This window comes from Cibotium barometz, chloroplast (genome assembly GCF_041138505.1).
Source record: "Cibotium barometz chloroplast, complete genome".
NCBI lineage: Eukaryota > Viridiplantae > Streptophyta > Polypodiopsida > Cyatheales > Cibotiaceae > Cibotium > Cibotium barometz.
The window spans coordinates 128,484-152,500 of NC_037893.1; the positions used below are offsets into that span (position 1 = coordinate 128,484).

The window sequence follows — 24,017 nt, forward strand, 5'->3', positions numbered from 1 at the left end:
TTTTTTGTACAATATGTGTCGAAGTAGCAACTTCCTGTGCGAGTTTGTATCAACGCCCCTTTAATCCCCGAATACTTAGATTTTTTATAACTTTATTGTACAAAGTTGGATTCTTCTCGGATAAATAGATTGAGAGACGTTTACGTTTGCCTAGTAATTTCCACAAACCTCTTTGAGATGAATAGTCTTTGAGGTGCGATTCCAGATGAGAAGTAAGTTTTGAGACTTGATGGGTCAGATAGTAGACTTGGGAACCGGCAGATCCTGTATCTTTATTCCCACCTATTAACGACAAATCAATAGATATCTTTTTATTCATAGTAACAATAATAATTATGATTGCTTTTTATCTTTCAAACCGATTATAAAGGATTCAGTCACCAGTTGGACAATTGGAGTAATATCAGTTTGAGCGAGAGGAAAAAAAATTCAATTGAATTGAAAAACGGTATTGCAATAAGCCCCAGACTCACTGTTTGAGGATCGGTTCATTATCAATTAGCAGGTATGTGTATCGCGGCTTGCCGGTGGGAGATCATTTAATCGATATGTCAAATACTTGATTGGGATTACCGGGATTTTGGTAATCCCAATCAAGCAAACGTTTAAACCTATGCTTTTGCTTTATATTCCTCTGCTTACGTCAATTTCGAATAATAGGATACATCCGTATCTTGAGCATGGCAAATCAACTCTCGTTAGTGATATTGAAACAGAATCTACCTACACAAGCTAATTCTTCTAAACGGTGGCTGGGCCATAGGAAACGTTTAATTTTTTGGACCTCACTTATCCCCAAATGATTAGAATCCTTATTCCCGTGGATCCGTTCGATTCCGGGAATGGGATCTAAATCTTGTTCTTCCGGTTCTAGAGACTCTAGATTTAGTAGAGATCGAAGGAATCGCAATTCCCGGCGACGTCTCGGAAGCAGGAGATCCTCGATGTTATAAAGATGAGACTGTTTTTTCTTTCCTTCTATCGCTACGAGCGATAAACGTGATATACACCCATTATATATATCCTCGTATAACCGTTTATTGAATCTATTTCTAAATCTATACTTGAATTTTAATAAAGGGCTAACAATTTTGTACATCAAAATTTGGTCGTCAAATACTAGCGGTAAACGGTGAGCCGAAACAATAGATAAGTTATTTAAAACACCAAGTCTAGTTGTGTTTAAAAAGAGATTCAATAGATCCGAATCTATACCTATATTGACACGGAACGCAGTAAGATCTTGGTCATTTCCCAATATGCTAATGAGGACTGTTAAGTTCCTCAATCTCTCTAGCTCCCCCTCTAATGCTTTGGATTTCCATTTCCATCGAAATATGTAATCAATACTTTCTCTCTCATCTAACGTTATCTCGTATATCTCATTCACTGTATCTTGAAACCTATCATCTATATCTAATAATTTTACTACCCTGTAATCAGCGTCATCATCATCTTTCAAAACAGGATTTTCCAATCTTGATTTTTTTCTAGAAATGCTTTTCATTCCCGTGAAATCCGGAACTACCCATAACATCAAATCAAACTTTGATTTAGAATTCAATTCTGAATCAGAAATTTGTGAATGAGAGGGTCTGTTCTTCCCCCCTACTCTAGTAATTTTCTCGATACGATTCTCGGAATGAATCTTTTGTGCGAGAGCGTCTTGCCGCATAGGATATTCTTGTGTATCTGCATCTCTTAAAAAATCAATAAAACTATGTAACGAATAACTGTATTTGCGGCGCTTATTAAAATTCTTGATTCGGTCTCTAAGCAAGGGGTTTTCCGTATAGATGGAATAATTGTCTCGAGGGACATATTGTTCCGGCTCATCTAAAACTTTTTTCTCAATATTCTTGAGTATGTTCAAATTATCCAAACCGACTCTCCATTTCTGGGGTGCTATATTACGCCACACCTCCAGCGGTAAGTTGCATCTGTAGAAACAATCTACCCACTTATTCCAATTATTTGCATCTAAGTCACAGAGCTGTTTGGGGAACCCCCACCCCTCTCCAGATTCCCTAATGTGTTCATTAATAAATTTATGTACAATTTTGTTACCGGTCTCATCGAGACAATCCACGAAACTGTCATCGCCCAGGACATCGTAAGAATTCTCTGCAGAATCCCAAGGTTTCCCAGGCTGATACAAAGTTGAACCATTATCCCAATCCTCGGTGTATCCGGTCTTTTCCCCAGAATTACTGCTCTTCACGGTGCCATTCACCATAAAACTCAAATCTAAATTTCCCTTTATGCTCATGCTCCACACATTGTCATAAAGATAAGCTTGAGATAGTGATTGAAAACGGTCAACCCGCGACACCTCATTCTTCGTTCCGGAAACAGATAAAGTTGAGTTTTCCGTCTCCTCGTAAACCTCAATAGCGTTACTCCTCACTTTTACTAGCTGCGCCTGCAACGCAGCAAATTCATTAGAGTAATGAGCAAGAGCTCTGTTAATTTTTTGACATAATGTTGATGTTACCAAGAAATACTTTTCGTTTACTTCTGCAATCAATATGCGCAATTTCAAGGTAATTCCCCCAAAACCCATTCTTTCTCCTTCAAATTTCAGAGGAATGGTAAGGTTCGTGTCCCTCAGTCTATGATCCATTACTAATTCATTGACCTGGAATGTTTTGGTATCCCGCTCGTTTCTAACGATCTTTCCGGTTGACAAATCCACGAATCCGTGCGCATTACTACCCGCAACTAGTCCTTCATCAGCATTAACAATTGATTGAACTTTATTGTCAATATGAATCGACCTTTCACCTGTTTTACCAATATTTGATTTCGATTCTACTAGTTCCTTTTTATGCTTAATGGCTAAAGTTTCTTTCCCAGTAATCTCATTCCAACCAGAGTGATTTGAAGTTTCTTCAACTCCAAAGAATAGATTCAATCTCCTTAATAGACTTGGTCTCAGTATCCTGGCTATATTGAATTTGGAATAGAAACGATATACTTGCTGGGTTCGCAGCGAGAGATTCTTATTCCAAATCCGAATGAACTCTCTTCGAACGGGTTTCCAAAAAGGAGGGTCTTTTTTAATAGTTCCAAAGGGTACATCTGTTTGAAATCCCCAAGCTGTTAAATAAGTAAATTGGGACCTTTTTCGTTCTAACCTACTGCCTTTTTTTGATCCTTGATCCCTGGTAGATTTGATCTTTATAACTTCTTCCCGGATGGTTGATCGTTTATTCCTCCCACGAGTATGCCAAGGCTTCAATTGAAATGGATATAGAATCTTTATCTGTAAGCCCTCCTTCAACCAGCGACCGGGAAACCGACTAGGTGAAAATTCTTCGCCGTCGTACGTGCATTTAATATGAATCTCTTTCCTCCATTCCTTCCAATCCTTATCCCATTCAGAATCTTGAAGTAACAATCTACGACCAAAATTTTTAAACGCTATACATATAGGTAATTTTATATATTTTCGAAAATTCGGTTGTAGGACCAGCAATAAACCCCTTCCACTGTGAATGGGACCCACATCCAATCTAGCCGCTATAGCTGAACGAGCAGATTTTGATCCACTTAAGCCTTTCGCGGCTGAGGAAAAGTCTAGTTCTTGTTCGAATTGCAGACCAGCCGGCCCTACCGGGCCAATAATCATTCCTTCAGAATTTGAACTTGTCAATCCCTCGATGGGTAATTGGAAGAGGTTAGGTATTTCCATCAATCTCAAGAAAAAGGGTGAATGCGCTTTTTCCTGAAACATTTCCCAAACCAAAACCTTGCGCCTCCTGGACCGCATAGACCCTTTCACAACTTTTCGACGAAAATCAGATATTTTTGCAAATCGTTTTACTAGTCTTATTGTCTTACGTTTCGTCTTCGCAATACTAATCCCTAGATTTCGTAATTTTCTATAACGAACATCACTTTCCACGCCTGGAACATCGAATCGAGCATCAAACATTATTTCAGTCTCATGAGCCAAATACTTTTCTAGATCCTCAATTTTATAGATTGAGCGTGTTTCGTATCTCGGATCAGAGAAGCGCTTTTCGCCGTTTATTGAGAGTATAGCTGAGAGAGAGGTTTGACTTAAGTTGCGACAATCTTCTTCGAGATAAATCAAAAACAGGGCTCGATCTATAGGATCAATATCAAATATTTGTTCCCAAGTCACATCGAAGCTGGATGAAGATTTTATTCCTTTCAAAATGTCTTGTGTTTCAAAATCGAACACTAGTCGGTTATCGAACATGAAGTGAAATACGCGTTGGGCTTTTCTCGGTAAAGTTTCCCACGGGAGAGGGGTCCTGTTGCTACGCCTCGATCTTCGATTTTTAGCAGAGACCCAATCTTCAATCCGCTTCTTGTAACTGTTTCTACCGATGTAACTGCTCTTTCTAGTTGCCACTGATCCTTTATTTGTCACTGATTCCGATCCCTTTCTCATCGTCCGATCTAGTTCATTCACTGTCAAAAATGTCTGTGGAGTCGGGATTCTTATACGATAGGAATTAGTGATAAAAGGATCGTATACGTTAGGTAATCTCGTATTATTTTCACTTGTCAATCTAGTCTTTTTTTCCATTGCTTTCCAAAAAGTAGACCCAGCATCTAATAATCCGATTCGGTCCTTTAACTCTTGTTGAAAAGCTTCATTCCTTATCAGTCTCTCTAAAATCCAGTCCCGGTATGAGGGATAGGTTTCCGTGGATACATCCGAATTTTTTGAATATTCCTCTAATTATCTTTCAAGAATTGACAGACTAGGCAACGCCGCAAAGGTTAACCTTTGTTTTCCATCGATTAAACATTTATCAAAAAAATAAGTGGATACTCTTCTTTTGACGAGACTACTTCCGTCGAATCGACTATTCTTTTTGAATCGTAGAGGCCGATTCGTCCTCCAGGGCTCGTAGAAAGAGATAGGCCATGGCTTGAAAATCCACCACAATATTTCTAGTTCCTTGAATTCGGACATCCAAAAATCTAGGTCTTTCTCATTAGTCTCATCTAGGAATTTTTTAGTCCAAAAAGACAATGGGGCTCTACCCAAGCAGAATATTACATTAATAACAAGAATAATACTAAAAGTTCTATGAATGGCGCGTTTTACCAATAAATAAAGTAGTGGTGAATCTTTTTCCACACGAACTATGAGTAGTCTACATAAATAGCTGAATAGTATGTGACCTACCAACCAACCCAAGAAACTACTTATTAAGAATATTACGTTGTTGCTATAACGAAACAAAAATAGGTGAATTAATCTTGCCAACACAGGACTTGGCAATAGAATTGGATTCAGAATCTGAAAGATAAAGCTATTCATAAATAGGTTACCTATTCGGTAATCACGCAACGAAGTGATAGGGCGTAAAGTTTGATAATCCGGTAAGTCTTTGGTTCGAAACCAAAAAAGGAACATGTATGGTATTGCTACCAGAGTTAGCGCGTGCGGCTTTGACAAGAATAAATATATAGGTGAACAAAATATTGATAGAATAAGTAGTAGCTGTCCCATCATCGATCCACTCATGGCGACGATGCCGCTGAGGCTTCCTCCCATGATAAAAGCCCTTATACATAATATTTGGGAAGGTCCGACAGGCAGTGTTGTGAGTAACCCGTAGTAAATGCCAAATAATATGTAGGGACTCACTATTTTGACCCAAGCCAGTGACAAAGTGTTTAATAGATTTAAAATCGTTGTAGTATTTTTTATGTTTGTAACTACCCTACCCCCATGCCCCCCCCCCTAAATTATTTCTTCACATCTTCCAACCAGTATTAATATTACTCACGTTATTCCTTAACATCTTACAATCAGTATTGATACTGCTTATATTATACACACAAATAGGTCATTTTTCCAAATGATTTTGATAATTATTTGTACACCCAGAATAAGAATTCTATCAATAAAATTAGGAGGGAGCTTTCTTCTCAATCATAGAAAATAAAAATGAAATAAACAAATCTTATGATTAAGAACTTTTATATATTCTTATATACTCTTTCATAATGATTAGTGACCAATTATTATTACTCGGCAATTTCAAAACAAAATCATTTAACTTAGATTTCTACCGTCTGTTTCGATAGACTGCCCCAACCCAGAATAGAGTCGTTATTACGCCGCAAAGGACGAGTAACGAGCTCAAGAACATCTCTTGCATTAGTGGATCCATGAATCTGGGCAAATGTGAATTCGACAGACCATTTTGTATCAATACCTCTTGCCTCCAAAGGGTTGGCGTGGGCCATCCCGGTAATTGCTAAATTAGGTTTCAGCTCATGCATACGCTGCACCTGACTATAATTATCCGGTTTCTCAACAATTCGTGGCATGGGTGTTTTCATCTTTTTGCAAGTATGTTGCAAAAGCAATAATTCGCCAGCTTGATATCTCTTATCCATGTAAGGGATACCTACTTCGTAAACGATCATTCCGCATCGAATTAAAAATCGTGCTAGAGATATTTCTAACAGATTATCTCCCATAAAGAATATAGATTTTCCGGTTACTATTCCAAGATAATCTTTCAGATTCTTCCGGATATGATTCTCTCTCTCCTCCAGACCGTCGGGTTTCACATTAAATACTGAACAAATTTTTTCGATCCAAGCGCGTGTTCCATCGGGACCGATCGGAAAGGGTGCTCCAATTAATTGGCATTTTCTCCGACGCATCAATGTTGTCGCTGTGCGGCTTAAGAAAGGGTTTACACCGCAAACATAAACTCCTTCGCCCAAAGCTGGAGGTTCAGCGTATCTCTGGGAGGGTAACCAACCCGATACTTGAATGGATTGGCGTTTCGACTCTGAATTCGATTGAGAAGCTACACCTGAAGGCAGAGATCCAAAAAGGACTAAAGCGCGGTGATTCAAATTTCTTCCTTTAGAAGTGAATCTCTTAGATTCTGCTGGGGCGGCGTTCCCTTCCTCAACACTTTCAATTGCTTCTTTCTTTTCTTGGCTCGTTGCATAACGATCGTATTCGGGACATCGGTGTGTCGTGGCAGCCAATACAGTATCCTCTCCTTGAGTAAAGGCGTAATCCAATCCGTTGGCCCGCGCCACTATGATTGGTACTCCGAGTTGGCGTTCTAGTTTGGGTGCTATGCCTTCCAGATCCATTTTTATTATCTCTGTGGTACATGTGCCAATCCAAATAATAACACTAGGGTTTCTATCTTTTTTTATTTGGAAACAGATTCTCTTCAACTCTTTTTGATCATTCAATTAAGCTGAGATATCCCCCTCTTCCGATTCTGCCGTTGCATAACGAGGTTCCGCAAAAATCGTAACTCCAAGAGCATTCTGCAAAAAGTAACCACAAGTCTTCGTACCTATTACTAGAAAAAAACTATCTTCTATCTTTTGATACAACCAAGCTACACGACTAATAGGACAAAAGGTGTGATGATTACCAGTTTCACATTCAAAAGTAGGAATTTCAAGATTCTTCATGAAAACGTTTCCTTGGAGAGGTATTTATATACAGAGGCGTGACAACCTCGGTGTCATATTATCGTAAAATCAAGTGGAGTATTCTGCTGACTATTTCGAGTGTCCTCCCCTTTTCCAGAATTGGGGTTTAGATAGAAATCAGAAAGTAAACTAAATAATTCTCTATCGGGAATTTCTCTTGGTACAATTCCCTCTGGTTTAGACAAAGTTTAATCTGCTACATTTGAATGAAAGTCACGAACATAATTGAGATTCGGTTGACATTCAGCCATTTCAAACAAAGTTTTTCCCTTCACTCTCGAAACTCGAATGTCTTCGATCAAGGGTAATACTTCTAGTACGGGCATGGGACAAGCTCCTACATATTTATCAATAAGGTCCCTCTCAGATGTTCGGTTCCCCACCAAACCAGCTAATCGCAACGGATGGGTATGCGCTTTTTCCCTAACTGACGCAGCGATGCAATTTGCTGCAAAAAGTGCATCGAATCCATTATCAGTAATGATAATACAATAATCGGCATAATTTGATGGAGCGGCAAAACCCCCACGGACTACGTCCCCCAAAACATCGAATGAAATGATATCATACTCATAAGACGCATTTAATTCTTTCAGTAGTTTTACTGTTTCTCCCACGACATACCCCCCGCACCCAGCTCCTGCGGGTGGTCCACCAGCCTCCACACGGTCTACCCCACCATAACCTTTGTGAATCACATCTTCGGGCCATACATCTTCATAATGATAATCCTTTGATTGCAAAGTATCTATAATCGTAGGTATTAAAAATCCTGTAAGAGTGAAGGTGCTATCGTGTTTGGGATCACACCCAATTTGTAGGACTTGTTTTCCACGCCTAGCTAAAGCTATTGATATGTTACAGCTAGTTGTTGACTTGCCAATCCCACCTTTACCATAAACTGCCACTTTCGTTTCACAAGGCTCCAATTCGTGTTCATTTCTTCCGACTACTCCTCATCTTCCTCATCTTCCCCATCTCTATCTCTTTCCTTTTTCTTTTCTTTATTCTCCCTATTACTATTGAAAGATATTCCTTCTACTTCTATGAGGTAAAAGAATCCTGTGGCTATTCTACTATGCTTCTCGGAAGGGGGGGAATAGAAACTATTGATTGGTGATTGATCGATACAGATCATGGGGGGTGGGCAATCAATCATGGCCAAGATCGACCACACCAGCCCCCCCCCCCATGATTCTGGGGCTCTATTCAAATAGGATTGCTATCGCTGCCGCTTCTTCCTATAATAGGAGTTAGGGTGTACGCGAAGTTTACGAAATAAATGTCAGAGGAAGCTTAACGTCTTGCAGATTCAGAGGCGGCTCAAAGAACAAGGGTCATTAAATGTGTATGAGACTAAATTCCCTACCATTTTCCTCGGTAGCTCAGCGGTAGAGCGGTCGGCTGTTAACCGATTGGTCGTAGGTTCAAATCCTACCCGGGGAGATTCATCTATTTCCGGTGGAATGAAAGATGGTTTAGATGATGGAGATGATGACGCTTCTTTCCAATAAAAGAACTTGATTCGCGCTAAAAAAGGGGAAGGTACATTCTCATAATATCCTAAAGAATTTACATTATCTACATCAAAAACTCCCAGTGATAGGATAGTTGTCTTTCACCCATATGCCAAATCAAATCACGTTGGACTATAGCCCATAAACCAGTGAGGGATTCACTATTTCAAGCTCCAATAATTGATGAAAGAACCCATAAGTTCCCCTCTTTTGGATAATCCAATGCTTCTAAGGGCCCTATTTAAGCGTCGCTTCTTCGAGAATCCCCACTTCACTCCGGTGTACTGAATGATTGGGATAAGCGAATCAATCAGTCACCTCGAGAGTGAATCCACAAAAAGGATCTATTCCGAACAGGATATTGAAAAGTTGCTTCCCTATAAACCGCTTCCCATACTCCCTATAGAAGAAATTCTTATTCTTCCTTGATTTTACTTTTTTTTTTTTTTGTCAAGTAGAAAGACTCATATAGGAAATGATCTATCCTTTTTTTTAATCATTTTAGATGCTACAAGCAGAATCTTATTGTATCAGTAAAAGGAAAAGATAGATCTTCCTTCTACTGATTCGACTTCTAAATACCTCTATATTGCTAGAGATCTAGACTGAATGAAGAGTATCTAAGATTTTCTTATATGATATTGAACTTTCATTAAAAAATTGTTTCGTTATTTGATCCAGTGACGTCCCACCAAACCGGAACGGATTGAATAGATATTAATAAGTTTCAAGCAACATATTATAGATAAGAAAATCCTTAAATGGGGAACGGTTCCGTCTCATCCATCTATTTCTATGAACCAGAAGCCTAAAACGAATAAATCGCTCTTGCAAATCTTCTATTACAATGCTTTGATACAAGTGAATGGGAACAAATATCTGTGGATATTGCAGATGTATATGCATAAACTAAGTTTCTTTGACGTATTCGGAATGTCGCTCCTCATCCAAAGGGAATTTATTCCACCGCTTAATAGATGATTCAGCTATCGATTTCGGATCATATCCACGATAGAGAAAGAAATTCTTAATCTTTTCATTTGAGAAATGTTTTTCGCGCTCCCTTCTCATACCGTAAGTGACGTAAAGCCTCCGCACCAGTTCTTGCTTCGCTAATAAACTACGACGCGAGGAAGGAATGTTATGATCCGGCTGGAACAGAAGCATAGGGTCCCAGATGAAGCGCCCCCCTAAGAATCGAGTCGGTTCATCGGATCGATTACATTGTGTTTCATATTGATTAGATGAGTCGGAGATTCCCAATTCGAGAAATTGCTCACGTAACGAGATATTATCCAATCGGTCTTCCAATCTTTTAATATATCTTTGTCTCAACCTACCTAAAGCTCTCTTATAACTGAAAAGATATCCTTTTTTCTCATACGATCTATTTTCACTATACTTAATCTTATTCAATTCGAAATCCCGTTGGGGTATTTGATTCTGATTTTGGTAAAGGAGGATTAGATTATACAAATTATTGAATTCGGATAAGACTCTTATCGATTCATAAGTACCACTTCGCATGAAACTGAGGCGCCACGCCTTAGGGGACCAAGTAATCTCACGCGATACTTCCGTCGGAATTAAGTCTATTTCGGGTGACTGTTTCATTTCGAAGTCGGTTGGAAAATGAAACACCCCTTTTCTCGTAGATTTGGAAGAACGACTTGTATAGATTATATCTGAACAGTACCTGGGTTCAGTAGGAGAAGGAAAAGAAAGACTATTATTGGATCGACTTCTGCTTCTACAGATTTCTGAACATGAGAAATCCTTCGAAAGGTTTTCTAGAACACCACACGCTAGGTTAAACTCATTCTCTACAAGTTTATCAATAACAATGGAATTTTCTTTCTTTCTCATATCCATTTTGAACGAATCGCGAGCCGCTAATCCAGCCAGTAGCCCTAGGATATGCGAAAATAGAGTGAATTCCTTAATTGTTGACTCGGTTATTGAAGGTTCCACATACCAGTTAGACAAATGATAAAATCGCCTCTTTGATACATTACTACCAATAAATAGAATATTTGTGGGATAAGTATCTATCAAACTATTTTTTAGAATAGCTTCTCCTATCCTGTGAGAAGAGATTTCGTATTCAGAACTGGATTCTATTCCATTGCCCATATAAGTAACAATTGAATGTTGTCTATGTGAAGCTAATCCAATTGCATCACTACATACAATATTTTTCCTTTTGGAAGTACCGATTAATAACGCTTCATTAGCAGAAAAGAATAAATCTCGTTTGCTATAACCCGTAGTTCCAGACCCAGTACCTTCAAGAAGAGGCGGATTAGCCTCTATTTCGAAGCCTTTGATACGTAAGAGAATTGACAATTCTTTCTGACGTTGACACCTGTTGGACTTTCGGAAATTTATCAATTAGTTTAACCGGTTCGGAGCTATTGGAGCTGGATCTACCCTTGCAGGTACATGGGTCGAAGCAATAACAATATTCTTACGAATACGAGAATTACTGCGCCCATTACCAATACTCCTCAATATTGGGCAAAGTAAGAATCTGGGATCAGCTTCTAGTCTATGATACGAGCGATGAACATTCAATTCATGAATATCTTGAATCCATATTGTACAGGGAGACACCTCTCTCGCTATTGCAAAAATGAGATTTAATCGGTGTACGCTCTCTTTCGAGATGAAATTTCCATGTACATTATTGAAATATGATCGATTGTATAGCAACTTCCTTAGTGGTAGCCTCATCAACGGAAAGTAGGAATTGGATGCTACATCCCTAATAACGGAAGATCGTCCAGTTTCTATGGGTCCTACTACCGGAATTCCTTTAGATGATAATAATCCTGATTAGAGTGAGATAGGTATGTCACGACATGGCATATTCAGAATGCCTCTTCGTCTCGTCGTTGCTGAAAATAGAATATTTCTCTCGGGGGCGGAAAGAGCCCACTTCTCCGCAGGATCCAACTTACGGATCTTGTAACTTAATAGATCATTTTGACGGAATTGATGTAGGTATGCCAAAACATTAGATCTTTCTTGTGGGGAAGGTTCATGATCAATCTCATTGCTCGATAAATCAGAATTGGAACTCAATTTCGACTCATACTTGGAAATAATCTTATTCGTTACTAAATATTGAGCCAATAGTTCTTTCTTACTATTAAGGGTATCGGAGCTTTCCCTACAAAGTATCCATGAATCTAGTTCATTTTTCACGAAGGAGAAAAAGATTATATTATTTATATAATTCAAGAATCTCTTCAAAGAATAGATTAGTAGATCTTTCGTTTACATTTACCTTGTCGAAGGGGAATACATTACCTTTTTCAAATAGGATCCCCGCATTGGGTCTATTAAATATCCAATAGTATCGAAACGTTTCCATGAATGAAGGGAATTAGAACCCGAAACGGCAGACAAATGGTGCTTGGAGAATGCAAGAACGAATAATATTGAGAGAATAAGGTAAGACAAGATAGACTTATTGGAAAATTGAGATACTGACCATCCTGAATGTGACATCTTCGTTTCATTAGTAATTTCTTTGAAAAGAAGAAGATCTATCTTGGATAATATGGTATTGATAGAATCACTTTTGAATCTCAATTCTAGGCTTTGGAATAAATAAGCTTTGGCACCATCTATATCCTCAGCAATTCTTTCATAAATTCTAGGGAGATTATGATTCGAGTCATCACTTATTTTAAGTACTATTTCTGGATATGTTTCTCTGATCGAATCGTAGAAGTATCTCCACCGGGTAGGGGTAAAGAACCAAGGTATATACTCTCTGAATAGGCTCCATTTTTCACAGATATTTTCTTTCCAAAAGATCCAAGAGATCTTATATTTGTTCAAATCTTTTGATAATTCATTGAAATTGATGAAATGGGATGGACGGATAGGCTCTTTCCGGATATATGGATCTGCAAACTTCGTATCTTCGTGCAGAACCTTCTTCCCAATCAATCCTTTTAGAGATCTTGATGTTACATCGTTGCGTAATGAGAATCTTAGCGACCAATAAAGCGTTTCCAATTCTTCTGGTTCCCAGAAAGAACCAATAGATGGATCGTTTTGATAGAATCGATTCTTGGTGGAAACATTCCCCGAGTCTGATCTATCTTCAATAGACTTCTCTGAATTGACTTGATCCAATCCCAGATTCTTAGGACGAGGTCGGGGTCGCCAATCCGCCGATGGATTAGAGTCTATCAACGTTTTTTCCAAAAAAATCCCATCGCTACTGCACGAAGATAGAAACGAATCTTTCGTTTCACGAGGGGATGAGTTCAACTTCGACAGTAATCTTTTCAGATCTGAAATAGAATTAAAAAGTCTATCTGAATGAGTTAATAGTAATGTCGCAGATTCATGCAGATTAGACGGAATAGGTTGAACCGTTGTGAGTGCATGATCAACAGTTTCCCCTTCTGTTCGTTTCGATAAATCGGGTGATAATGAATCCGACAGTTGGGACTGAATAGATAAGATCATATTAGATGAGATGACTTCATTATCGGAGCCCACATAGAAATTTTCTAAGACGTTGGAATAACTACTGCTACATCTCCCAATAAGGAAATCCCTTTTGATTCTCGGAATGAAACTGCTTCTCGCATAGTTCCATACAGGTAGATTAGAGTGGTCTAGAAAGTTTAGTGTATTCACTTCATCGGAAATGTATCTTGAAATACTCTCACCAATATCTTTATTTGAACCTCTCCCACGACTCGAATTATCTAGAAGCAGATTCCAATTCTGTCTCCCCGTAGTGGAAAGAGCATCACTTGAAAATCCTGTTCGGATAGATTCGATGCGGGGTAATCCAACAAGAGGCGGATTCACTGCGGGTTCTAGTGAGATTGAAGAGCCTATCACTTTTTTATCAATTAACAATCTAGACTCAATGAATAAACTCTTTTTTCTCTCGAGAATTCTTTTGAGAAAAGATATCTGTTCGTCAATGTCAATATCGAGTAAACTCGATAAGGGATCAAGCATCGAAAGATCTATATCGTTCAATTTCTCGATGCAATAATCAATCGTATGTATCAGAACTTCTTGGCGAGTAACCTCAGTAACAATCATTTTGTAAAGAAATAAAACATTGAGAAATCGATGAGGATACTTCTCGTTATTTTGAGTGGTGTTATTAATCCCAGTACCAATACTATTTAGTAATTTGTTTCTCATTATTGATACACCGCAAATCGATTTATCCAAGTCATACTTTATTTCTAAAAAGACTTTCCCGAAAGGGGAAAAAGACGAATCTCCGGTTGTATCAAGCCATCTATGCACATTTGACTGAACATTCCTATACTCATCGACTCGAAAGGTAATATATTCGTTCAACAAACGCTCTATGTTATCTTTCCATTTCAATAATCTTTCTTCAGTTGCAATTCTTGTTACACCGTTGGATTCCCCGCGCCCCGCCCAGCCATCCAACCGATATTTGATTCGGAAGAAATATTCACTAGCTAATGCACAGAAATAGTCATATAAAAGAAGTGTGTATGTTGAGTAGAGAGGTATCAATCTATTTCGTCCATACAATCTAACTAGAGAATATATTGAATGTATGTTATCTTTTCCTTTCAATTCATTGAAAAAAGTAGTATTTTCACTTCTATTAGTTACTTCTCTAGGTATACCTAGAAATATTTTAAAATATCTTGGAAGAATCTTATTGAGGTCAAAGTATTTGCTACTTGGCAACCCTAGTTTCTTTCCAAATATCCTAGTAACTGATAGATTCTCTTTCATTTTCAATGGAAATCCTTTCCCAGATTTCTCACTATTATTAATATCAATAATTATTGCCCCATTAGAAATCGGATTCGATTCCTCAATTATCAAAAAAAATCCAGTGAGTCGATTTATTAATTCATTTCTTATTGGTGAATAAGTGTGTAGAATAGGAGAGTCTCCCCCAATTTCGTGACAATCTAACCCGGATATACCATCACGAGACGACATTGTATTTTTATAAGATGGAAATGAAGACAAATTGGAAAAGGCCTCTCTCAATCTTGTTGTTTGTAGTCGATCCAGATCTTGCTTGTTATGGATTTTTCAGAAGAATAACGAATCAGAATCATTTTGGTAACAGTCACTTTTATTTTTATTTTTATAAAGTCCCGCATGTTTATAGAATTTGAAAAACCTATTTGAATCTTCTAAATACCTATCCCTCCATAATATCTGAATCCCCTCAGTCTCATCTCTGGATATATCCTCGCCAGGGAGTGAATCCCTCACTATGCAGACCTTCCATCTATCTGAAACCAGAGGATTCATTGCACCATAACGAACTTGCTTTTCTTCTCTCGTCGAACCTGTTGAAATATCTTCGTTCGAACCTAAATAGTAAGAATCAGGTGTTCTTTTCTTCCCATCTTTTTCAACAGATAAATATCTTTTGGATTGAAGAAAGTAGTAGGAGAAGTCACCAGATTTTTCTGCTTGTTCTTTTCTTAACTCCACCACCCCCATTAATCATTTTGGTTAATATAGAACTTCTTTCGATCGAACTTCTATCACTCAAGCAATGCATAGAAATTGGTATTGTTAGTAACATTAGGACTTCCAAGGTGATGCTACTACCCCTCTTTACTGAATGACGCAGATTGCGCAGAAAGAGTGAACTTAGAATTCATAAGTCAAATAATCTGATAAAAGGTTCATAACTGGAGAATGGACCAATTAGAAATTCTTTGAGATGTTGGTTCTTTAATGATTTGAAGAAGTAGTCTAATCTACTGATTTCTACTAACCCCAGAGCTTTAGATAGAGAATATGGACTTCCTACTCTTTTTTTTCCCACCCTTTCTACCTTATTTTCTTTTTTCATCTTATTCATATGTGATAGATACTATCTATTTCTCACATTTATTATATGGATAATCTTGAAAGATTCAAGATACGATGGAGTAAGTACTTCAAATAAGTATAGTGATTTATATACATATTCGTGTCCAAAACGGAAATTGGATTGGAAATCTCAAATCGTTATTGTTGAGGAGACCTGTACATATCCTCTCCACCTTTTTTCACAACTTTTCCTATTCCAAGAAATAAGAACGAGTTATCTAATTGGATGGGCGAACGACGGGGATTGAACCCGCGCGTGATGGATCCACAATCCATTGCCTTGATCCACTTGGCTACGTCCGCCCCTTCTGCTACTCGGCTCCCTGAATGTGAAAGGGAACAGGATCTATCTATTAAGATATTAGGGTCCTTCGATTGATACACATACATATTAGTTATGTATATAACGAGACAATAGTAAATCTGTGATATGAAGAACGTACTCCCACTCTATTCAAATGATTGGTAGATTACAAGCATTCTGTGAATCAGAACAGGAATATCTATATATATCTATATATATAGCCGCAGAAGAGTATTCCAAAGATTCTTCAGAATTCAAGATTGGAAACTGATGATTGTAAGATTCTGACAAACCATTACCATTCTTTCTATTCGTTTTATCTAACGAACCCTCATTGGATACCAAACCTTTTAAAACTAAAAGGTTTGGTATTCAGTTATACTGCATAACCAGACAGATATTATCCGTTTATAGAAGGAGCTTCAACAGAAGCTAAGTCTAGAGGGAAGTTATGAGCGTTACGTTCATGCATAACTTCCATACCTAGGTTAGCACGGTTTATGATATCAGCCCAAGTGTTAATAACACGACCTTGGCTGTCAACTACGGATTGGTTGAAGTTAAAACCATTTAAGTTGAATGCCATGGTGCTGATACCTAAAGCGGTGAACCAGATGCCTACTACGGGCCAAGCAGCTAAGAAGAAGTGTAGAGAACGAGAATTGTTGAAGCTAGCGTATTGGAAGATCAAACGGCCGAAATAACCGTGAGCAGCTACGATGTTGTAGGTTTCTTCCTCTTGACCGAACTTATAACCTGCATTAGCAGACTCATTCTCAGTAGTTTCTCTGATCAAACTAGAAGTTACCAAAGAACCATGCATAGCACTGAATAGAGAGCCGCCGAATACGCCAGCTACACCCAACATGTGAAAAGGATGCATAAGGATGTTATGCTCAGCCTGGAAAACGATCATAAAATTGAAAGTACCAGAAATGCCTAGAGGCATACCGTCAGAGAAACTTCCTTGACCAATTGGGTAGATCAAGAAAACGGCGGCAGCAGCTGCGACGGGAGCTGAGTACGCAACAGCAATCCAAGGACGCATACCCAAACGGAAGCTTAGTTCCCACTCGCGACCCATGTAGCAAGCTACACCAAGTAGGAAGTGAAGAACGATCAGTTCGTAAGGACCACCATTGTATAGCCATTCATCAACGGAAGCTGCTTCCCAAATTGGGTAGAAGTGTAATCCGATAGCTGCAGAAGTAGGAATGATAGCACCAGAGATAATGTTATTCCCATATAACAAAGAACCAGAAACGGGCTCACGAATACCATCAATATCTACAGGAGGAGCTGCGACAAAAGCAATGATGAATACAGAGGTTGCGGTTAGTAGGGTAGGAATCATTAAGACGCCGAACCATCCGATGTAAAGACGGTTTTCAGTGCTGGTGATCCAGTCGCAGAAGCGACCCCATAGGCTTGCGCTTTCGCGTCTTTCTAAAGTTGCGGTCATGGTAATCTTTGGTTTTCAAAATAATTAGTGATTCCCCAGGCTAGTAAGCTTGTTAACTCCTAGTATATCACGAAATCCTATCCGTGTCAACTAAGATTGATTGAGTATCCAAAACTATTAGATACAGAGGCTATTTATCGGTATCTTGAATATACCCTATCCCTTATTCCACAACGCGACCCCCCCCCCCCCCCCCCTTTTTTTTTTTTTTTAGAATTAAAAAAAAAAATAGTTTTTCCTCTATGTCTCGTGGGAAGGAGGGGGACTAACTATTCATTGATCATCCATTGAAAATTGGTTGGGACTGGGAGAAGCTCCTCAAATTGTAGTGATCTTTCAGATCATACAGCTTCCTCTATGTGCGTCCCAATGGATCTCAGTTCTCCGAATAACTAATCGATATTGCATCAAGCCTTTCCCCGATGGACTTTCCAACTCCACATTAGTTTCTTCCCCTTCTATAAGATAGAGAGTCTAATAATTGATAATCTACTAAATGGTTATCAATCCTCACTTATGGCTTAGATATCTCTTATTCATCGTCCAATTTTTACTTATCCATTTGTTTATGGCGTATTCTGATTCCCGATAACCTGCGCCCTGGTTCCAATCCACAATCTTTTCATTGTGGATTGGAACAAATCTGAAATTAACGGAAATGGGCAAAAGCTTTGTTAGCTTCCGCCACTTTATGGGTCTCCTCTTTCTTCCGTACGGCACTACCAGAATTTCTAGCAGCATCCATTGATTCATCACTCGATCTTAAAGCCATACTTCGACCTGAACGTTTTCGACACGCGATCAATAACCATCGGATAGCCAAAGCTTTTCCTTCTGCAGGTACGACTTCAACGGGAACTCGATAAGTCGATCCACCTACACGTTTGGATTCTGTTACTACATCGGGAGTTACCCCACGTACTGCTTGTCGTAGAACAGACAGTGGATTCCTATTTGTCTTTTATCTAATCCGCTTCATAGCCCGATAAGGAATCTGATAAGCTAATGATTTTTTGCCGTTCTTAAGAATACGATCAACCAGCATGTTTACTAATCGATTACGATAAATCGGATCCGATTCTATATTTCTCTTTCTGTTCGCTACACTGCTCCGATGTAACATGAGTTTGCAGATATGTCAGATTTCAATCAATTCTTTTATCCCAACGCCAATGGTATCTTAGAATATTATTTTGGCTTCTTCACTCCATATTGTAGGGTGGATCCGCCGGTTAGTCGAAGATCTCCCTCCGAACTGCACGTACGACTTTCATCGAATACAGCTTTCCATATGATTGAATAGAAATTATTGAAGTGATTTTGAACCACTTTTAGTTAATCATATTTACTCATTATGCATTGAGTATCCGTTTCCTCTTCATTATTCTAAGAATAGAAGAAAGTCAAAGTTTAGGAATGGAAAAAGAAAATCTTGCATTTCAGTTATCTTACTAAGAATGTCCGTGGGTTTATTGATCCAATTACCGAATGTTCACAAAAACTTCACCGAATCTCCATAATCGTAGTCTGAACCCGTTCCAAGAGGAAGAGACATTCTAAGATTTTCTAGGTAGGAGTCCAGGTAAAACTCAACTTACTGGAATGTAATACCTTGGACACCAAGTTGTTTCACACAAATAGATGGATAATATTCAATCTTTGTAATAGCAGGCTTCAGTCCCCTGGCAATGCTGGGTCGGCTACACGTTTAACATATCAGAACAACTGATACGGAATCATTGCGATGATACAAGTTGCGACAATGTTCTGCAACGCACTAGAACGCCCTTTCTTACGATCCTTTACTCCTACAGCATCTAAGGTTCCTCTAACGATATGATACCTCACACCGGGTAGGTCTTTAACCCTTCCGCCTCTCACAAGGACCACCGAATGTTCCTGCGAATTATGGCCAATACCTGGTATATAAGCCGTTACCTCGAACTTGGAGGTTAATCGAACTCTGGCGACTTTACGTAGGGCAGAGTTAGGTTTTTTTGGTGTAGTTGTGGAATAGTTGACAGATGAGTCAGTTTCAATGTCACTATACAGAACCGTACATGAGATTCCCACCTCATACGGCTCCTCGTCATTCAATTCCTCTTATCAATTACTCTTAAGAAAAGGAGTACAAGACTCTTTTCAGCTGTTCTCAGCTACAAAAGAATTTACAAAAAAAAATTAGATTCTTTTCAACTCATTTCCAAATCTTTGCTTTTATGCCCCCTTCATTTCCCAAACCTCAGTATTATTAATAAGTAGCACGGATAGAGAAATGGAAAATCTATCAAATTGCTGGGTAGATTCGCTAATGAGTCTCTTGTTTTCATTTGAGTAATATGAAACGGGTCAAATATAGAGGAGATTGACGAGTTGGTATAGGCTTATCCATATCATTAATTACCCTTCGATAAGGAATCCATTTTGAAATGAAGACAGCTTCGATATCTGACTTTCGTTCTTTCTTTCGTTCCAACGAGGCTGCCTGAGAAAGATTCGGTAACCTACCTAACTACCTAATAAGTAAGTGAGTAAGGATACGTATCTTTATGGGATAGGATCCGATGACTGCTTGAGGCCCGCTAGTAGCGATGATGCTGAAGTAGCAGTGAGAAAGGAAACCAGGGATATATACGAAAAAGAAAAGAGGTTACTTGTCTCGGTGATTCTGGCTTAGTTAGCTTGTTCCGTGACGAGCGACTAAGTCAAGTCCTGCATCCTATTTCCTCCCTCTTCCGTGGACCGGATCAGAAGTCCAGGTTCCGTGGAAAGAAAATTGTACCACGGGACCTCGAGAAGGTCAAGCTGTTATTACTACCAATTGTTACTACCAATGCATGACACAGATTTTTCTAATTCAGTTGTGTACTCCAAGGTTAATTCAGATGAATGGCGAGGACGAGTATTTCATCTATACCATAAAGATTATGAATAGGGAAAGAAGAACGAAAGTGTAGTAAAAAGAGAGTTAGTAATGCCAATTTTAGACGGGTTTAGTAATATCAGTTGCATAGCCAGTCCCGGTAGGATGCCAATGCACCAATCTAGTATAGTATAGTTAGAGACTGTATAGGGTTACAAAGATGTTGGGTAGAGGTAGCCCCGACTCTTTTGAAACATGTCTCTGAGAAATCTTTTAACTTGAAATTGGGGACTTGCCAGTGGGTTAACAAGGCCTCCGTTATAGCCTCCCGAAAGTTATGTAGGCAACTGGCAAAAGTACGGTCAAGGACGAACTTAAGGATACCGAAAAAGCCTATAAGAGTAGAGACAATGTGCATAAACCTCCGTGTAATGTGTCAAAAGGGATATAGGGAAAGAGTGTCGAGATGTCGACTATGTCGGCTTTTTCCGTTATCGAGGTGGTGAAGCAAGATAAGGGGGGGGGTGCATGTAGAGGCGTGTCACGCCTTACTCTCCGGAGGAATCTCCACCCCAAGAAAATCCAGACTGCGCGACCTCAGGTTACCACCAAGCTAGCGTATCCTCCCGGCGCGACGAGCGGGTTAGAAAGAGCAAACCATCGTTTTCCAAACTGAGAGGGACGCCTGAGCGATTACGAACCAAGCAATCAACGAGGCTCAATAGGAGAACAACCTCGTGGGAAGCTAATGCGCGAGACGACAGCAACCCCTCGTGATATCTGCTCCCTCCGGCACGGCTCCCCATCTCCCCATCCCCCCATCTCCCCCTCTACCTTGCCATAGTACGGTTGTTTGCGGGAGGGGAAGTAGATCCTGTCCCTCCGTCCCAGGGAGAGCTGGAAAGAGGCCAGTTCCTGGAGGATAGGGTGGCGTAGAACCCTCTGCTCCAGCTCGTATCCGGGCAGGCTTCCGCACGCCTCTTTCACCTTAGAGAGTAAGGAACCGCCCCCTTTTAAGCTGGCCCCATTAAGGCCGGAGTAAAGGAGGGTTTCTAGTAGGTGTTTTGGTATGTCATCTCCCCATTTGGAGAAGATGTGGGCCCAGAAGGCGCAGGAGCGGGTGGCCAGGGAAGAAGGCGACGTCGTGTTTGTTGGGTTGATGTGCATAGTAGATATGGGGATTAGATACACGGGTGGTGGGGACAGTGTCGATAGTGTCGATAGTGTCGATACTGTCGATACTGTCAATACTGTTGATACTGTTGATACTTTATGGAGTGTCAATAGTGTCGATAGTGTCGATAGTGTCGATAGTGTCGATACTTTCAAGACTTTCCCTAGTTTCAATAGTGTCGATACTGTTGATACTTTATTGAGTGTCAATAGTGTCGATAGTGTCGATAGTGTCGATAGTGTCGATAGTGTCGATAGTGTCGATACTTTATTGAGTTTCAATACTGTCGATACTGTTGATACTGTTGATACTTTATTGAGTGTCAATAGTGTCGATAGTGTCGATAGTGTCGATACAGTATTGAGTGTCAATACAGTCGATACTATTGATACTGTGGATACTTTATTGAGTGTCAATAGTGTCGATAGTGTCGATAGTGTCGATAGTGTCGATACTTTCAAGACTTTCCCTAGTTTCAATAGGTTGACTTGTCTCCCACTCAATCAGGGCACTACCCCTTGCGCTCCACCGGGATTTCAACCCCCAGGAGGCGTTGGCTGTTCTGTCTAAGTGAGACATCAAGCAAACGGGTGGTGGGAGAGTGGTGAGAACGCCGGGTAAGGTGGACCAGCCCGTCGTTCTCTAGGCTAACGGGGATGCCCATACGGGATTCCTCTAAATGAGACACGAGGTACATAAGGAGGATCACCTCATGGGACGCAAGTATGCGAGAGGTGAGCAATCCGTTGTGGTAGAGGCTGCGGGGCCTCCCCGGCAAAGATGCCTCCTCTGGCCTCCCATAGTAGGGCCTTATCTGGGAGGGAAGATAGATCATGCCTCTTGAACCCACCATTTCGTGGAAAAGGGCGAGCTCTTGTAGGATGGGATTTCCCAAAACCTTCTTCTGGAAGTCAGCGAGCCCCGTAGATTGGTGCTCTTGATGCGCCTCCTTAATGCACGCTGAGATGGCGCCGGCCTGACTGGTCAGGCTGGCCCCATTTAAGCCCGAGTAGAGTATTCGCTTAAGGAGTGGCTTGGGACATCCGTCTCCCCACTTCTCCATAACAAAGGCCCAGAAGAACCCTGATTGGTAGGCCTCCCATGTGTTAGGTGCTTTGGTGTAGCCCATCAGCCCTGCATAGATGCCCGTGTGGCACGCCACCATGTCAATCTCTTCCAGGACGAGCTCATCGGGAAGGACGAGTTGGTTGATAACCTGGTAGATAACACCCTTTAGGTCGCGCCTCAGGTTGGCCAGGGTGGCCGATCCATGGCCGCTCTTCGGCACGAGCCGTGCGTAACTGGGTAGAAACCTGTAGGAGGTGGCAAAAGGTTGCTGTACAGGGCACCGACGGTGGAAGTAAGGCCGGGCTCCTGGCCCAAAGAGACGGAAGAGGAGGTAGCACGTGCTGGTAATGACCACGCTCTCCTCATTAAGGAGATCTACGAGTTCTTTGTATCGAGAGGGAAGAGCAGCCAGCCTCGAGAGACCTGAACTCAAGAGGCCTGATAGAGGATAAGGCATGCCGGCCAGGGTGGTGCTTGGCAATAAAGGGGGGAGCTTGTGTGCGCCACGCGTTGATGCTGTCTCCGCCTTTAGATAGAGGCTCCCCACCAGCCCTTTGAGACCTGCCCTGACCTTGAGGTTAGAGACTGCCCACCGCACTATCTGTTCAACCGTCCACGTCTCCTCCCTGCGGCGGGCCTCCTCTAGCTCAGGATACCGCTTTAGGAAGTCCCTGGTTCTCTCCTCCTCAGGGGCTGTAAACTGATCCCCCCAGCCTCCACTCTCTCTTCCTTTTGCAGCCGTGCCGTCCCTCTTGCAAAGACCCTGCTTGAGATTGTTGCAAGTTGGAAAAGTATCGACACTATCGACACTATCGACACTCTCTACCTCTTCAACAGTATTGACAGTATCGACAGTCTTGAAAGTATCGACACTATCGACACTATCGACACTATCGACACTCTCTACCTCTTCAACAGTATCGACAGTATCGAAAGTATTGAGAGTATCGACACTATCGACACTATCGACACTATCGACACTATCGACACTATCGACATCATCGGCACTCTCTACCTCTTCAACAGTATCGAAGTGATCGACAGGATCGACTGTATCGACACTATCGACATCATCGACACTATCGACACTATCGACATCATCGACACTATCGACATCATCGACACTATCGACACTATCGACATCATCGACACTATCGACACTATCGAGACTATTAACATCATCGGCACTTCCTACATCGTTGGAACAGTCTATCGTCTCACAGCCATCTCGCTCCCATTCCTCTCTCTCCTTCTCAAACCCGGGCCAAGGACTTGTCTCCATTAGGTATCGC

General features: G+C 40.4%; 7 protein-coding genes, 2 non-coding genes and 1 pseudogene across 9 annotated transcripts, besides 2 other annotated features. All coding sequences in view use genetic code 11, as the record gives it.

The window, feature by feature from the left end:
• Positions 1 to 8,386: part of a sequence feature (small single copy region; SSC) that runs on past the window's edge.
• Positions 50 to 319, reverse strand: rps15 (ribosomal protein S15). The gene has a single exon. It carries the CDS (start codon positions 317 to 319, stop codon positions 50 to 52), a length of 270 nt encoding a protein of 89 aa, YP_009490541.1.
• ycf1 (conserved hypothetical protein Ycf1) lies at positions 644 to 5,683 on the reverse strand. Its single transcript is given in 1 exon segment — positions 644 to 5,683. A coding segment is annotated over 1 exon segment (5,040 nt).
• chlN (protochlorophyllide reductase subunit N) lies at positions 6,052 to 7,446 on the reverse strand. The gene is given in 1 exon segment: positions 6,052 to 7,446. A coding segment is annotated over 1 exon segment (1,395 nt).
• chlL (protochlorophyllide reductase iron protein subunit) lies at positions 7,500 to 8,381 on the reverse strand. Its single transcript is given in 1 exon segment — positions 7,500 to 8,381. A coding segment is annotated over 1 exon segment (882 nt).
• Positions 8,387 to 24,017: part of an inverted repeat (inverted repeat region A; IRA) that runs on past the window's edge.
• On the forward strand, positions 8,843 to 8,913 carry trnN-GUU. Its single transcript has one exon. It is a non-coding gene; the product is annotated as a tRNA-Asn (tRNA).
• Positions 9,585 to 15,834, reverse strand: ycf2 (annotated as a pseudogene).
• trnH-GUG lies at positions 16,084 to 16,158 on the reverse strand. Its single transcript has one exon. It is a non-coding gene; the product is annotated as a tRNA-His (tRNA).
• psbA (photosystem II reaction center protein D1) lies at positions 16,559 to 17,620 on the reverse strand. The gene has a single exon. The coding sequence runs from the start codon at positions 17,618 to 17,620 to the stop codon at positions 16,559 to 16,561; it is 1,062 nt and encodes a 353-aa protein (YP_009490545.1).
• Positions 18,270 to 18,743, reverse strand: rps7 (ribosomal protein S7). The gene is given in 1 exon segment: positions 18,270 to 18,743. A coding segment is annotated over 1 exon segment (474 nt).
• Positions 18,809 to 19,630, reverse strand: rps12 (ribosomal protein S12; one part of a trans-spliced gene, as the record gives it). Coding sequence (YP_009490460.1) covers positions 18,809 to 18,834; positions 19,399 to 19,630 — 258 coding nt within the window.